The sequence below is a fragment of the Pithys albifrons genome, chromosome 3, assembly GCF_047495875.1.
Source record: "Pithys albifrons albifrons isolate INPA30051 chromosome 3, PitAlb_v1, whole genome shotgun sequence".
NCBI classification, from domain to species: Eukaryota; Metazoa; Chordata; class Aves; order Passeriformes; family Thamnophilidae; genus Pithys; species Pithys albifrons.
Genome location: NC_092460.1, coordinates 92,583,089 through 92,599,342, shown reverse-complemented (window position 1 = coordinate 92,599,342; position 16,254 = coordinate 92,583,089). Strand labels below are relative to the sequence as shown.

Sequence of the window (16,254 nt, the reverse complement as noted above, 5' to 3'; positions counted from 1 at the left end):
GACATATATTATACTTTGATTTATTTGTAGGTATTGATCGAGTTATCCAGTGTCTCTCAGCTTGACAACACTCCTCGGTGGTATCCTCTTAAAGAACAGAGTGAAAACATTGATCATGGGAAATCTCATTCAGGACAGAGTAGCCAGCAATCTCCAAAACCATCTGTCATCAAGAGCAGAAGTCATGGAATCTTCCCGGACCCCTCCAAGGGTAGGAATGACTTGGTGCACCTGATATGAAATATTTTCCCAGATGATGGGAAAACCTTTGCTATGTGTAAGTTCAAATAGAAAAAAAATAAAGATACTGCGATGAAATTTGTATACATTTTTATTAAAAATGCATTTATGTCCTGGATTAACTAATTGGAGACAAGATTTAATTTGGCTCCATCTCTGCTAGTCAGCTTACTGAGTAATCGTCTTCTTAAAATAACAACTTACAAAGTCCTTTGTACATCTACTATAGATTCTGTGCCCTTTTCATTTTTCTAGTAGCTTTGGCTAAATTCAATACATATTTAGCATTCTAGTTTTCACTTTCCTTAAATATTCAATGGCACTTTATAGTCGGAAGATGTTACATTAATATTTTATAGAACAACAGTTGTGCTGTAACAATGCATATGCATTTCCAGTCAATGGTAATGGACTGTAGCATACCTCAATTGTATTGGAAATCAGTGGAGCTGATAAAGTAGAAATATACTAATGCTTACAAAAGCAGAATTGTTCTCAGTGTCTCCTGCTTCAAGAAATTTATCTCTAATCTTTTTTTTTTTATGCTAAGTGGTCAGTAGACAGTCATTCTCTTAAAACACAGTATATGTCATATCAAAGCAAAAGCCATTCCAAATAGAGTCCAGATGAGAGCCTCAGAGTGATAAGACTCTCTTCCACCTCCACTGTATTTCTCTCTGTAATGTTCTGCTAGGGATTGGTGTCTATATAAGATCTATATCTAAATTAGAGGTAAGTATAGAAGCTATTGTAAGTTAGGCTGTGATTTTGACCAGGACTTTATTCAGAATAAAAGGGCTTTCATTGGCTAAGTATTCAGTACTGGTGTAGGTGATGTTGGTTAGTCCCAACATACCAGAGAAGTGGAAAGTGGAAAACACTACCCCATCATTCCACTAGTGTTAACGAACACCGGAGGACTAATTCACAGGTGATAGAAACACAGTACTAAATAAATTGTTCCCTGGGCTAGGTAAGAGTGGGAAAGTAGACAATGATGTTTCATAGGAATTTCCTAATCACAGTATGTCCTGATACATTAAATGGAATGGCACAGTTTAATCTTTATTCCTTCTTCTGGAATTCAGCTAGAAAGACCAGTCAAGAGAAGGAAAAAAAATCATTTGTTTTTAATAAATGCAAGAGTTATGCTTCTTCATTTTCCTGGTAGACATGCAGGTGCCCACCATTGAGAAATCCCACAGCAGTCCAGGGAGCTCCAAATCTTCTTCTGAAGGACATCTCCGCTCTCATGGTCCATCTCGCAGCCAAAGCAAAACCAGCGTCACTCAAACTCACCTTGAAGACGCTGGGGCAGCCATCGCCGCTGCCGAAGCAGCTGTCCAGCAGCTCCGCCTTCAACCAAGTAAAAGACGCAAATAAGTTCCTCAGCATGGCAGCTTAATGTTCATCTGTTGCCTTTTTCCCTGCTGTCCTTCCCTTTTTGGCTATCTTTTTCTGTTCTTGGCACACTGTGCTCACTCTGTTCAATGTCTTTGTGTGCCTGTGTGTGAATACATATAATTACAATATACTCTTGTATTTAGAGGACTTTTGTTTATTTAATTATTTATTTTAATTTATATTGACTGCAGTGAAACTGGCTGTTTCTCCATCAGTCCCTTCACTCACGGTCCATGATGTTCCATGGTTGTGCATGACTCACAGAGAAGTCCATTGTGTTTTGATGTCACTAAATAGCTACCAATGATATAACCAAAAGCTGCAGAGATGAGTCTGTCAGCTCTTCAAATTGCACACAAATACTGAGATCACATACTTGACAGGATTTATCTGTAAGTAGTAATCAGGAAGGACCGTACCATATACTCAAAAGAAGACTTGAAGTTAAAGAAGTTTGGGGGTTTTTAACTAAATGGCTAAGATTTCTATTTTTGAAACATGACTGTAAATATTTTTTTTCTGGAGAGGAAATATAAGGCAACCTTCTTTATATCTCAGAGACCATGTTAGGGATGAGCAGAACAGAAATATGATAATAACATTAAACACAATAAATGCAAAACCATTAAGCACATAAAGCCATTAACAACATGACATTTCAACAATGTTTTCAACATAGCAAAGTCAAAGGGAGATGAGATCTAAGTCAGGTATCATAGTTCAATTTTTACAGTAATTTTTGTGCCATGAATTTATTAGGGGTCAAGACAGATTTTATCTGACAACTTCAAACATGTTAATAAATGAAAACTATTCCATTCAAAAGGGTTACTCTCCAGAATATACTACAGACCAGTATCTGATTGCTAGTTGAGGGTTTAGTTGATGGCAAATTAAATCTCTCTGACTGTGGAGTCATTGTGTTTGTCTTCAGGATTTGTTGATATGCCATAAATTCACCATGGTATAATGCAAAACTGGGGGAAAATGATTTCCCTTGTCTTCTCCATCATTAATAAAGAAACAGCCAGTTTTAATACTCTTTAATGCTGTGCATGTGGTGTCTCTTTGGTGTTTGAAAACACTACTTACTTAAATACAGAAAAAAACACTTCTGTTTGCATGAATAACATTTAAGCTGGTTCCATCTGAGGATACATACTCTGGGTTTCCATTTCACCCACACTGCCACAGCAGCACATAAAAGCGGTCAGTCTAATCATGCCAGGAAGCAGCACAGACACAGCATAGCAGGAGTCCTCCCTATTCAAAGAACTCAGTCTGACAATCTGCCTCCACCAGCCAATGACAACAAAGACCAAAGTCAACTAGCCCTCAGGAAAGTGATGTCTGATGGACCACTCAAGCCAGAAGGAGGTGAGCAGAAAGACATGGTTAAGAAACCAACTACATCCCAAATCCTTCTTGCCATGTCAACTAATTCATTGCGATATTGAATTATTTATTTAACTCCTCCATTAAGTGCTGTAAATATTCATATGAATCAAGAACTCTGCTTGATTTTTCCACCTACTAGTGCATAAATCCATAATGAAAAACTGTGCTAAGAAGCATTATGAAACAACAAATGTGTGCACTTCCATTCCACTGGAGTACTTAGGCTTCTGTTGAAAAATAGTATAGCTTTGCTCATGTTGTTGCCTAATAAAATGCATGCATCCAAGCTGGTCTGCTTTAGCATGATTGGACATTCCTTGTACTGTGACAAAAACCTAATTGCACATTTTGTTTCTGGATTTGTAATTGGGAAATTAACAATTTCTTTTTCCTCTTCCAACATAGTTATTATGTCAACAGTCGTTAGCCTAGATAATTTTTCACACCATCAGTGGAAAGGAAAGGAGTTTTGATCCATGTATAGCTCAATCTCTTGGTAATTTTCCTATCAGCATCTTTAAAAATTATTTTCTACCTGTAGGCACCTGTAATACCACATATTACCAATTTATCCCCTCATCTCCAATAAAGAGCCAGAATCTCAATCAGTTCAAACTGCTACTGTTCTTTTGATTTCTGGAGCATTTTGTTTATTTCCATGGAATCTGAAGGATAACCAAATAAATGTACTGACTGGACTCCCAGATGTTCTCTTGTGCTGTAATCCCTTTCTAAGCTCTCAAGGTGCATTGAAGGTTTTTCTCTCAACATCACTGCACATCGTGGAAAACACAAGCTGGCTGAGAATGTTGTAGGAGAGAAAGAGGGAATGATGCTTCAAACAATATACCACAGAAGCAACAAGTCATTAAGATAACTATATGATGTTAAACCAACTAATTAACAGGCCAGAAGTAACAAATATTTTTAAACATTGTATTTAATTATTTTTCCTTAGAAGAGCCTTCAGAACTCTTCCATAAGTCTATCTATTTACATGTGTGCGTCCACCCACACATATACTGACTTGCTCCACGTGTCAGCTCCAGACACGCAGTTCAGGCAGAATGAGAGAATGTCATGGTACGAGCTCAGGCATCATGACTGAAAAGTGCTTATTATTCCTGGAATGCTTACCATACAAATCTAAATAACCCTTATTTTTGAGGTGTCAGGTATGTAGAGATTAATCATAAAATCTTGTAATGATGGTGCCTCATGATAAAGACGAATAAGCAAAACATTTTGCTTTTGATCCAAGATTGAATTAAGCTTCACATACACTTTTATAATAAGGAAATAGGAAGTCTTTTGGCTTCAAGTACCCATGACCCTTAAATGTTACTCTATCTTCTTTACTTCTAAAATTGAAAGGATATGTGTTGATTTGCATTTGGCTCAGAAATATTAAAAGCATCATAAAGAATTATGGGAATTAGAGTCCACATTAATATAATTAATATATAAGGGAGGTTAGAATTACTATGATGAGATGTGGTACTTTTTTCTTTTCCCTTGTGACAAATATACACAATGCATGGTCTGCTACATGTTTACCTGTCTGATTTCAAACCTTTGAGAAGTTTTGGCTTCTTCTTATTGTACCAAAAGTAGTTTGCCCAAAATTATTCATATGAAGTGGGTCACTAGTTACCATTTTGAGGTTAATGATTCTCATGAGTTTCAGCAGGAATGAAAAGCAAAATGGTTTCACTGCATTTTTGTGAAGTATGAAAGTAAAATGAGTCTATGACCTTGAATGGGAAAAGCACCAAAGATATTCAAACCAGCTTCCAATTCATGGAGTTCTTTGTGGGTTGAAAAGATGATGAAGGAAGGAGAGGTTTCCCCTGCATTTCAAAAAGTCTAAAAATTGAGACTATTGTGAACAATGAATATTAGGGCATCATCAGTTTGCAAATCCATTCCTAAAGAGATGATTCATAGTTGTGGCACACACCACCATTCCAGCCTACTTTACTGGCACTTGGAAAAGAAACCATTAGGAACTGGTTTTATTGACTGGAACAGGGTTGGACTCGATGATCTCGGAGGTCTTTTCCAACCCAATCGATTCTATGATTCTATGATTCTATCTTGACAAGTCAGTAATTTTTGTAACTATGTCTGAAAGCCTTTTACTGAGGAAACCAGTACAGAAAATCCACCAACCCCCCCAGCCCCACCCTCACCCTGCCCCCACCTTCTCCACCCACCACCACCAAGTTATTTTTCTATGCATTTGTCAAAGAACAGCACATTTTAAAACAGCTGTTGGGGGTTTTTCAGCCCAAGGACACAAGAGTGATGGAAATTATTCTATGCTATAAATAGTCACGATTTGTTCTACCTAAGAGACCCCTCAGACAGAGTTTCCTCCTTTAACCTGGTCTCTCAATAGCTTCTTATTTATTTCTTGAAGTGAATTGGCTCTTCAAAACAAACAAAAGAATAACTCTCAGTCATTCTCAGAATATCTTAGAGAAATCTTTCTCTACTTCTGACTCCTAGGACATTTCCTATTGCATGTATTTTGTCAGTTATTAATCGTGTGTCTGTTCAGGATAACGAGGAAGTTATAAACAAAACCAGCACCTCTGGTATACTTAGCATATTTTATGAATGCAGATAAATTTCATCAGTTTAAGTGTATTGAACTAAACCATTTCTATATTCATTTTAAACAGTAAAAATATTGAATTTTAATCAATCTGATTTAAGGTGAATATGCAACAAAAAAACATTGGGTTTTGCTCAGGACCTTTGTAAAATCCAACATTCAACCATAGCATTTAATTAAAAATAAACACTGAATACCATTTTCTTGTTGCCTATGGGAGATAAGAGTGTGATCTGCAGATAAACCAATTGTATACTACACATTCCCATCACATCCCTCAGACAGGAAAAATAATGTTTCACAGCCAGCTCTTTAAAGCCAAAAGTTGCAAGGCACCCAGTTCAGAGGAAGAGAGCAGTGCCTAGATTTGAGTTATTTTGATTTAGGTTTTGTGCAAAATATGAATCATTGCCAACTACATATTCACATAAAATTGAGTGTATTCCTTTCACCATAAATCTGTGTATTAGAGTTTATCCACCAGATGAGTCAGTTTTAGAGATAGTGTGAATCAGTCCAACTATACAGTAGCTTAAATGGTAAAATTTGATGGGCTTGTCCTTATTTGCAGAGAAAAAGGTGCCAGTTTTGACACAAAATGGACAATGATTTCACTAGGAATAACCAATCCCTTTATTTAGAATATCCAATGATCAACAAAACCCAACATTATCTTATGACAAAAGAAGAGAATTTCTGGAAATTTGTTTTGAATCTTAGCAGGATCTTTGGAGAACAGTACATTAACATTTAAATAGTAAACAGCTCAGTAAGTGAATTTAAGCCTGAACATCATCGTAGCCCTATGCATGTTTGTATCCTTTCAAACAGACAATCATGACAGAGAAGCTACAACTCAATATGCTCTTGCTTGAATATCAAATGATGATGGATGCCATATAGACTCCTCTTTCATTTGGCTCACCTTAACCCAAGCAAACGAGCAAGCAACCTGACAAGAGAAAAACACTGGTATACTCTGGATCTGAATTAGGCAGCAAATGTTAAAGATCTAGAGAAATTACCATGTGTTTCAGCTAAAGATCCAAACACACCTGTTAAATTACCACTTGAGATAATACGAACATGGTAATTCTAAAGAAATTTCTATTTTTCAATAATATGTAGGTTTTTTCCAAGCTCAAACCTCCAGGAATTTAAAACTATAACATTTTCTTAAAATCTTCAATTATTTGTCTTCCTGAGAAAGGGGAGGGGGGAGGAGAAGGGTGGGAGAGCAGGACCACACCATCTCATAGAGAACATTTCATTTTTCACATTACATGTTTTCCCTCATGACACAAAAGCTTATCTGTGATATCCTAAGAGGAAACGACATTCCAAACAGCTGTATGTCAAGTGGTTTCATTGATCACAGGGAGATCTACTCTCAGAGCTGATACTGCTAGCTGGAGTTATTTGGCAGTAGCCAAACTGTGCATCAGCATTTTCAGAATTGTATCCAATTGAACTTATCAATTTAAACATCTCAAAGAAAGCTGGTTTAAAACACTTTAGTTCAAGAGGTAGCACACCTGCGTACAACTGCCTTGGGCCAACAACTTTGACAAAAATTCACTCAAGTGCCAGCATAACAGGTTAAAGGTACACAGAAATGTGATGTATACATCAAGACATTGCTAGCAATGAAGAAACCCATGATACAGATCTGAGCCAGCACTGTATAATTTCTAGACACTTACCTGCAAGAAATTGAAATTCTCCTGAATTTCCTTATCACTAAGTTCTATTTACGGGCTTTAGCAACAATGTAGTGAAAGGAAATTGATTCCTAGGTTTTATAATCATTTTAATTGGATAATATTGTGGTTTTAAATACCTGCTTATTTGGGGTTCTTTTTTCACATGTTTAACAGGCAAGGCCATGTTTTAATTTCCTACATGATTTTAGGATATTTCTTTCACACTTAAATAATTTACTGCCCAGAGTTGTTTAATGTCTAGTGGCACTAGTCTATTAATTTCCAAGTTAAATGGGCCTTCATATTGCCACAAATAACCCATTTCCAAGATTCATGAAAACAAGAATAGTTTGCCCCCACTCTCTATAATCTGAGGCCATCTTTTGAGCCTTCTTCTTTCTGCAAACAATACAGAATACAAAAGGTATCTGCCTGACCATTCTAATTTTTTTTCTTGGGAAACGCTGATCCTACACCAGGTATAACATTATGATCCTCTTTACTAGAATCTGAAACAATTACTGTAAGCACTTGACAACTCTTCCAACTCATTTATGTAATATTCACTAGAATAATTTTGTTCATGCCAGAGCCTGCACAACAGGCAATAAAACCGCATCATTCAGAGGCAACTCTAACAGCACTTTTCTAACTATTAAATATGACATGTGTACCCATAAACACTCAATCCAAGAAGAGAACATTTCATCTCATCAGGGGAACTACCAGCTAAAATAGGACTAGCAGATGAAAATGAAATCAAACTACAACTATCACTTTGTATCATAGGAAATTCCATGCACTATTTTAGAGGAAGCAGCATATATTAAAGTTTTAAACTTTGATTTCCTATTTCTATTCTTCCTAATTCAATGGCTGGTCAACCCAGACATCACTGAGGTTAGAGTCTTTAAAAAACATCAAGCACCTCATAAATTGCTTTAAAAGTTTATGGGAAAAAAAAGACCAGAGGCCATAAAAGGATGTCTCCTCTCTCACAGAAAGAGGCCAAAGAAGATGGGTAATGACCTTCAGTTAAGTTTAACCGCTTCAATCTGCTAAGGTCTGAGAGTCTTTTCTCTAAAATTGGAAAGATTTCAGCATCATATGTAATTGACAGCAAGACCTTATGTTTAAGCAGCATTTAAAAAGTTTACTAAGAGTTTATAAATTGCTTGGCTTTTTTTGGTTGGTAGTTTTTTTTGTTTTGGTTTTTTGGGTTTTTGTGGGTTTTTTTGGTGCCTTTTTTTTTTTTTTTTGGGGGGGGGGGTGGGCAAGGTTGCCCCTAAGTTCCAGGAAATAATTTGAAAAACCAAAGGGCAAAGAAGCTATGAAACGTAGCTCTTCCATATTCTGGATATTTACCATTCCAATGATGCCAATTCCCTTCACCAAGTTTCTCTTCAGAAAAATGTTGTAGGTTTCAGTAAAGCAAGATCACACCTCTGTGATACCAGAAGAGAATGTGTAATCTTTGGACCTCAGTGAATTCATATAAAGCTGTTCAACTTCTACAGACTAAAGCACCTCCTGCCAGAACTTTGATGTCAAACCTGAGGATTAAGGCATTTTCTAGCATAGGCCACTGTAAGCATAGGCTCTGTAACTAAGAATTAATGTGCCCTATTCTTGTAATTAAAAATAAAATTGAAAGTAAATATAATGTAATAGTTATTTGTCCTTATGTGGATATGAACCCAGCTGACCCAGCAAGGTGGAAATTGTTCTGACACTTTCAGGGCTCCATAGACCTTACATAGACTAGTAAGACTAGAGGAGTATCACAGTGAACTCTGACTTTATAGTTAAAGTTTCTAAGACAATGTTCAAAAAGAAAGTGAAAGACTGCAAGTGAATGTACAGACTAGTCTTTTGAACATACGAACACGGAGCAAGTTCTATCTTTCAATTTAGAGTACATATATAACCATGGTTATTCTAACTGTCAGGCAATATATTGCCTGGCAGCAGGCATTGCCACATCAGAACTTTCAAGATTCCTGTATAACCAGCAGAAGCTTAGAGGTCTAGATATATTTGTAAAAATACAGACATATAGAAAATGTGGGTGTTTCACAAGATATGACAAGTTCTCTGTATCAAGATTCTCAATTTGTCATGAAATCAGCTGTAAATCTATTTGTGGATTTCATGTCTTGTCACAATCTGGCCCTGTAGTTCATTACTTTCATAGAGAAGACAGAGGTGGGGAGGGGGATGGTAAGGAAAGAATAACAGTAAAATTTAGACATTTCAAAGTCCAGTCATGAATCTAAACTTGGATCCATTATAACCATTTATCAAGTGATCTTATGGAAAAAACATCAATGTGGAAAATGATGTGAATTAGTGAAAACAGTAGAGAAACTAAAAATAGAGCATACTGAATGTGTCATCAGGATACAGCTGTTTCAAAAGAAACAGCTATGTTTTGATTATAAATAGATGAAGAAAAACTTCTGAACCATTTAAAAGACTTAATTCAATACTTTCTGGCTTGAACTAAATTCTAGGTTGTTACTAGTTTTAGAAATCCACCAGTAAAGTTACAAGGAATTACATCAGGCACTAGCTTTTGCAGCAAAATCAATAAAATAAAAGCTGAGATATGAAACATGCTTTCAAGCCACATATGTTATGATGGAGATATATATGCTACACTAAGCAAATCCATACCTAAGGGAAGGACTGAAGGTGCTTTCCTGTACTGGCACAATACTGTTTTGGCTTCCATGGGTCCTGCAGGTGTGTTGATCTCCCAGTTGTTCTCACCTGTGAGGCATTTGTCATGCCATGGCAAAAAAATACAAACCAAAAAAACCCAAACCCAAACCCAAACAAACAAACAAAAATCCCTAAATTAATCTAACTTAAAGAAACCCTCAGAATCCCAAACAGCAAACTGAAATCATACAGGTCACACAAACACTGTGAGAACTGATGTTATGAATTAGTTCAAGACAGGCACAAGAAAGCTCCAATACAGGCTTATTACAGGCTAGCTGTCAATAATGCTCTGTAACAGAGAGTTCGACACCTCTCCTCTGAAATTTTGCCCGACCTTTCCCAACAGCAGCATATCACCATAGTCATAGGAATTCCCTCACAGCACCACCAGCTGGAAGTGACTGGATTTGCTGGAAGCAAATCACTGCTCACAGCCACCTGAGCTGGCTGCCTCTGCTGGAAAAAGTGTGGGTGCCTTACTCTCCAGGTGAGATACTGAGAATATACACTAGTAACACTGTGATTTTAAAATTTATTAATTTGTATTAACATCCAAGAATGCAGCCTATGATCAATGTATAAAATAATGAAATAGAGCTAAAGAATAATTTTATCTGAAAACAATGTAGATTGACAGATTCCCCTCATGGCTACAGGCAACAGTGAAACAAAGGAGACTAATAAAGTTAAAAAAAAAGTTGTGTGACAGCTTGGTTTATCAGTAAAGAATCACTGTGCAGAGTGAGTTCTGTCTTAATGTTTTGCCCAAGGATTGTTGATATGAGAATTGCTTCATTCATTGCATCTAATTCCAATTGCCCACCTGTTTTTATATTACATTTGAGGAGGTACACTCAGCTCTCTGGTCCCACATCAGGCAGCATGTAGTGGCCTGCACCAAAAATGTGATTCAGTCAGTCAGTCAGTCAGTCAGTCATAGATAATATTGGTTGCCTGTTTAAAGCAAGACACTGTTGGGACTCTGGCTCTTATTAAGTTTCTGGTTAGATATTTGACTAATTTCTTGTTTAATGAAGAATCTCTTTAGCTGCTTGCATAAGTTTCACAGTTCACCAAAATAACATAAAAGCTCCTTAAGTCTTCATAGTAAAACAATTTTGCAAAAAAAGTATTTTCTATCTTCAGTATAAATGCTCAACCACTTGAAATAGATGAAACATCACAACAGTAGCTGTTCGAGCACATTTACAAAAAAAAATCTGTTTTAATATTCCCATACAATTGTGTTATTTAATATGAGAATAGCTGCTCTATTGTTCCTGTATTAATTATTACATGTGATGTCACTGTGTCCTTTTTTGTTTATATTTCTCAACCTGCTAAATGCCAAATATTGGAAGATTTATTCATGTAGTGCAGTAATATCCAAAGACTAAATAAGGCAATCTGAAATAAAACTAGCATATGCTATACTAACACCAAATGGTCCTAAATTAGATTAAGGCATCTCCCATCAAAATATGTGCATTAAAATTCTAGGCACGTAGTGAGATCCAGATGGGTAGGAGCAGTTGAGAAATATAATGCAGTAGCTGTGTTATCGCTTCAGATGAGTGAAGGCTTTCATGCAGTCTCTGTGACTATAGATTGTGTACTTATATATCCACTCAGACTCCTCTGCTTCTCAAAATCACCAAATGCCAAGAACATTTCACAAGGGATGTGACAAAGGCCCATTGGAACTTTCATTTTTGCAAGATTATCATAAGAAATGTTTCAGATGAATAACTGGTTTTCTGTAACTTTAGTCAGAAAAGCAGTGACAATCAATCTATCCCATTCTTTTTTCCTTCAGGCTGTTGATTTGAACTAATAACATGACTTGAGAAAAAATATGGTGGTATACTGTTTGGTTTAGAACACCTTATTCTATGTGGAAACAAACATCTCCAAAAGGTGATAAAGCAATACTTGAAAGTAAAATATGAAAGTGAAAATGTTTGCAGCATGTGATTTTGATAAACCACTTTTTTTTTTTCATGTCAATGGTACTGATGTGTTACAAGTGTTTTAGTAACCCACTGTTCCTGCCCTGTACAGCAAGGTCTACCAATCACCGACCTGCAGAAAGTTCTGTCTCCACTGGCTCATCAGCCAGTAGTTTTGGCAGTGGATACAGCATGGATAGCGAAGGCAGCAGCAGTGCCGCAGGAGAGAATAATCTGTTTCCCATCCCAAGAATGTAAGGCTTTTCCTTTGTTATACTGTATCCTCCATATGCAATTTATAGCCCTTTCACTCACCAGTCATCTTCCTGCATAGTTTCCTCTGTAGACTTGACTTATGCAGTAGAATAGCAGCTAACTGGGGAAAATTCCTTGGAGTTCATTCTTTTGCTCTGCTTTTTGAGCACTTGAATAGTCAATAACCAATCAAACCTCTGCCTCAACCTCATGAATTTATTCTTCTGTCTCACAGGAGAGGTGCTAGTCTCAGCCTTTGAAGAAAGTGTTTGGAGCTGGGCTTGGATTCTGTTTTAGAAGTTGTTTAGTTTAGGTTTTCAGATTGTCCTCCTTCTATAAAGAAGTGCTACTAGTGCAAGTGGAATTCATATTCTGGATATAACCCAAATTTTTCAAGATTTTAGAAGTTTGAGTAGAATTTTCAGTTCTTGGTTGGAAAACATCCTTTCGGTAGAGCGCACCTATAGGAATTATCAAGATACTGTCAGTATAATGATCCTATAAAAGGATTTAATTTTCAAAATCTTTTATGCAGCTAAGTATTTCACAGAGAAAAGTTTTGCCAGGATTTTTTTCCTCTCAACTCTGTCAGCATAAAACTTTATTTAGCAATTTCATTTATATTCCTTATTTGGACAAAGTAACTTCTGATCAAACTTAATAATGCTGGCTTGAAAAAAATTATAGATTCACTGTTCTCAAAGAATTAGTTGGTGGTCATTGCTCATTCACTGTCTGCAATAGTTGTTTAACCTTTTTTTCTGGAGCCCAATTTTTTTGCTTTTTCCTTGAAGTCCTGAACTATATAGTTGCATAATATTAGTCATAAAATATCTAGGCTTCCTAGAAAAATTTGAAGGAAGTAAAAGTTCTTCTCCAGGACTGTGATATTTCTGAATACTTAGCAATCTCTAAAATAAAGCCCAATGGTATTTGTCTGCAGTTTTTTAGTAGCTAAAGAGAAAAGAGAGATAAATATAATATTTCAATCTCACCGTCAGAATCTAGGAATGTAATTTGAGCTCCACTTGTAGGGTGCTATGTGTTTGATCCTCATTGAACTTTTCCCTCACATTGTTCTAGATTAAAAAAAGTTGTACTTCTGAGTGGCAAAATTAAAAAAAAATAAAATATCTTTAATTGGCTTTGACAACATCGAAAGAAAAATATTGTGCCCTCATTCTTAGCGAGAGAATCCAAGAAATCTTTGTGCACAGAAACACAAGATGGAGCTCTCAATAGAAATTTTTGGTTCACATAAGGTAATGTGAGCCCAAATAGTATCATGTACTGTGTAATGCCTAGCAATGGGACAGTACCTACACCTACTGGTATTTGGCTGACCAATTCACTGGTCTCTTAAGCCTGAAATCAGCCCCAGTTCTATGGAAAAGCAGGAAGAAGCCTCCATACCTTCAGCTTTTCTCTTATAGCAATTTGTTTTCATGAACTATAGTTAATTAAATAAAATATATCCAGGCCTCTTATTTCCTGTTAAGGCTAGGCCATATTTTTTATTTTCCTTATTATGAAGTTTCAAAGTAAATTATTTATATGCCAATATTAGACAGAGACTTTAAAAGTTGCACAGGAAATTTGTCCAGACAAGACATGCTTTGTTTGTCTTGTTAGTCTTCAGGGCTTTACATAGCAATGTAATGAAAATGAATAACAAAATTACTGTCTACCATGAGATTATTCCTGGAAAGAATTCTTAATGTAGATAACTGTTTCCTTTTTTAATTCTGTGTAAAAATTCTTATTTATCTAAACCCAGACATGGTTGAAATCCTACTCAACATTTGCATTCATGCTGGCTTGATAATGACTTCAGGGACTACAGCCTTGTACACTAATTCAGCATATACCTAAGACCACAGCTCACAGTTTGGATGTGAACTGTTAAGTAGGCCAAATACCTTTAAGCATCTTGGCATTTAAAAACCTCTTTGGCTATTGGCTCCTTTCTTAGACGAAGTTTTTGATCTAGCAATAGAAAACGTGCTGGATATGCTGTTTTAAACTCTTTACTTTAGTCCAAATGCTTTTAACCATAGGAATAATATCTTGAAGAAAAATAAAATAATTAAAAAGTGACACCTTGGAAATTGTTTGAAGAGGTGACTAATTAGAATACTTACCAATATTAAGTGGCTGTAACTACCAAGGGAAATTAAACATTATATACAATTACACACAGCTGAATATATCTTGTAAAGTCTTTCTTTTTGGATTTTTTTTAAATATTCTTATTATTCAGTTGTAATATTCTTGAAAGTTGCTCATATTAGCACCTCTGACAAAGACCAGATTGTCTGCCTTTTTGGTGTGTAACTCTCTATAGCAGCACATGTCTGTAAAATCATATTTGTTTTAAATACAAAGGTGAAAAGCAACTGAATAATGCATAAGGAGTATAACCCTTGGGAAAATAATTTTTGTACCATATTTGTAATATGATTTATGAAGCATCACCCACAGAATTAAAAAAATAACACCTTTCAGTTAAAATTGAATATAAAATCACTTTAAAAACTGTGATTTTATGCTAATTGTTCAGCTCACTCTGCATTTGGACAGCTTCTGTTGCTAAGTCATGAAGCTGGTTCATTGGTAGCATAGACCAGCATGACTCTTAACTCCAAAGGAATCACTTGCTTCTGAAGAAAATGCCTTATATTCTCTATTACATCATTTCAGAGTCTTAAGGGAGAAAGAAAAGTAGAAGTACAAATGTCTGATAGTAGCAGACTTGTTTGAGAGTGACTGTAATCATGCTTTCAAGCTTGCAACAAGTATGTTTAAAGATAGCTCATGTTTTACTTACCTTTCATTGCTTAAAAACAGACATCAAGATTGCTATGAAAATTCTGTGCACACTGCAGAAAAATAGGGATTCCCAGAGCACGTTTTTTTCCACTCACTTTAAGATACATATGTCTTCAAAAGAAAATTCTTTCTAGTGCTAGATCTAAACTGTAAAATACAACAACCATTAAAAGAAGGTAATGACCACAGATATGCCTTACCTTTAAAGTAACGATACTGTAGAACAAATATCAATTTTGTGACTGCTTATTATATATTACACTGATGATTATAATAGGATAAAGTGAGGGGAGGAGCCATGCAGACTGCTTGAGGAACCCCAGGCTGATGTGGGGCAGGTAGCAGACAGCACCTGATGGCCCCATAATAAAAGAATGTACAGGCTTAGACTGTGATTGCAGTTGCCTTCAAAGGAGAGAAAAATAATATTCTTACATCATTTATCCAAAAAGGAACAATAAAAAACTCTCAACCTTTTTATTTTCTTGAAATAGTATATATATATATATATATATATATATATATATATATATATATATAATTTGCACACTATTTTACTTTTTAGAAATACCTGTGATATTTGTCTTTTTTGTAAAGAACCAAGCCTCACTGCCTTGAGTGTATAATTTTCATAGCCCTCATCTCTTTACTGTCTTATTGACAACAACCACATATCTTTTAACAGAGGGAAGATGAGCCAGAATGGACAAGAACCAGTAAAGCAGTCGGGAGTAGGATTAGCTGATTCAGAAGGTAAAAAGAAATACAAACAGCACTACAGTGGTGGTATCCCATATTTGTAGAACTGATATGTCTGTTTCTTTTACTTGTTATGCTATGAAAAATTAGTCTATGCTCTCTTTGTATTGTAGATTAAGATCCTATCTTCATTTACTCTAAGGGTCCTTTACATACAGCACCAATGTAATGTCTTCAGTTTAAATGAGAATAGTGTCTTACCTGTTTATTTAAAGTAATTAAATAGTTAGATTACAATGAATAATATCTGTCTTTTAATGTCCATTGCTTCTCATAGTGTTTGAAGAAAAAATGCAAAGTATGGAGCTGACTCAATGCTCATTGAATTGAAAGAAAATATCCAATGGCTATCAGACTATTTTTAGAACAT

The 16,254-nt window shown here is 35.8% G+C and overlaps 1 protein-coding gene across 10 annotated transcripts in view; it reads left to right on the top strand.

Annotated features, from left to right (window-relative positions):
* Positions 1–16,254, top strand: part of PCLO (piccolo presynaptic cytomatrix protein) — a 341,027-nt gene that overhangs the window by 276,232 nt on the left and 48,541 nt on the right. For 5 of the 10 annotated variants that reach the window (XM_071552733.1, XM_071552734.1, XM_071552732.1 and 2 more), the window contains exons 19-23: positions 31–211; positions 1,412–1,606; positions 2,839–3,021; positions 12,154–12,295; positions 15,811–15,878. In XM_071552733.1, the coding sequence (XP_071408834.1) occupies positions 31–211; positions 1,412–1,606; positions 2,839–3,021; positions 12,154–12,295; positions 15,811–15,878 (769 nt within the window). The remainder of the gene's footprint in view (positions 1–30; positions 212–1,411; positions 1,607–2,838; positions 3,022–12,153; positions 12,296–15,810; positions 15,879–16,254) is intronic. The other 5 variants (XM_071552738.1, XM_071552737.1, XM_071552736.1 and 2 more) reach the window with 3 other exon arrangements.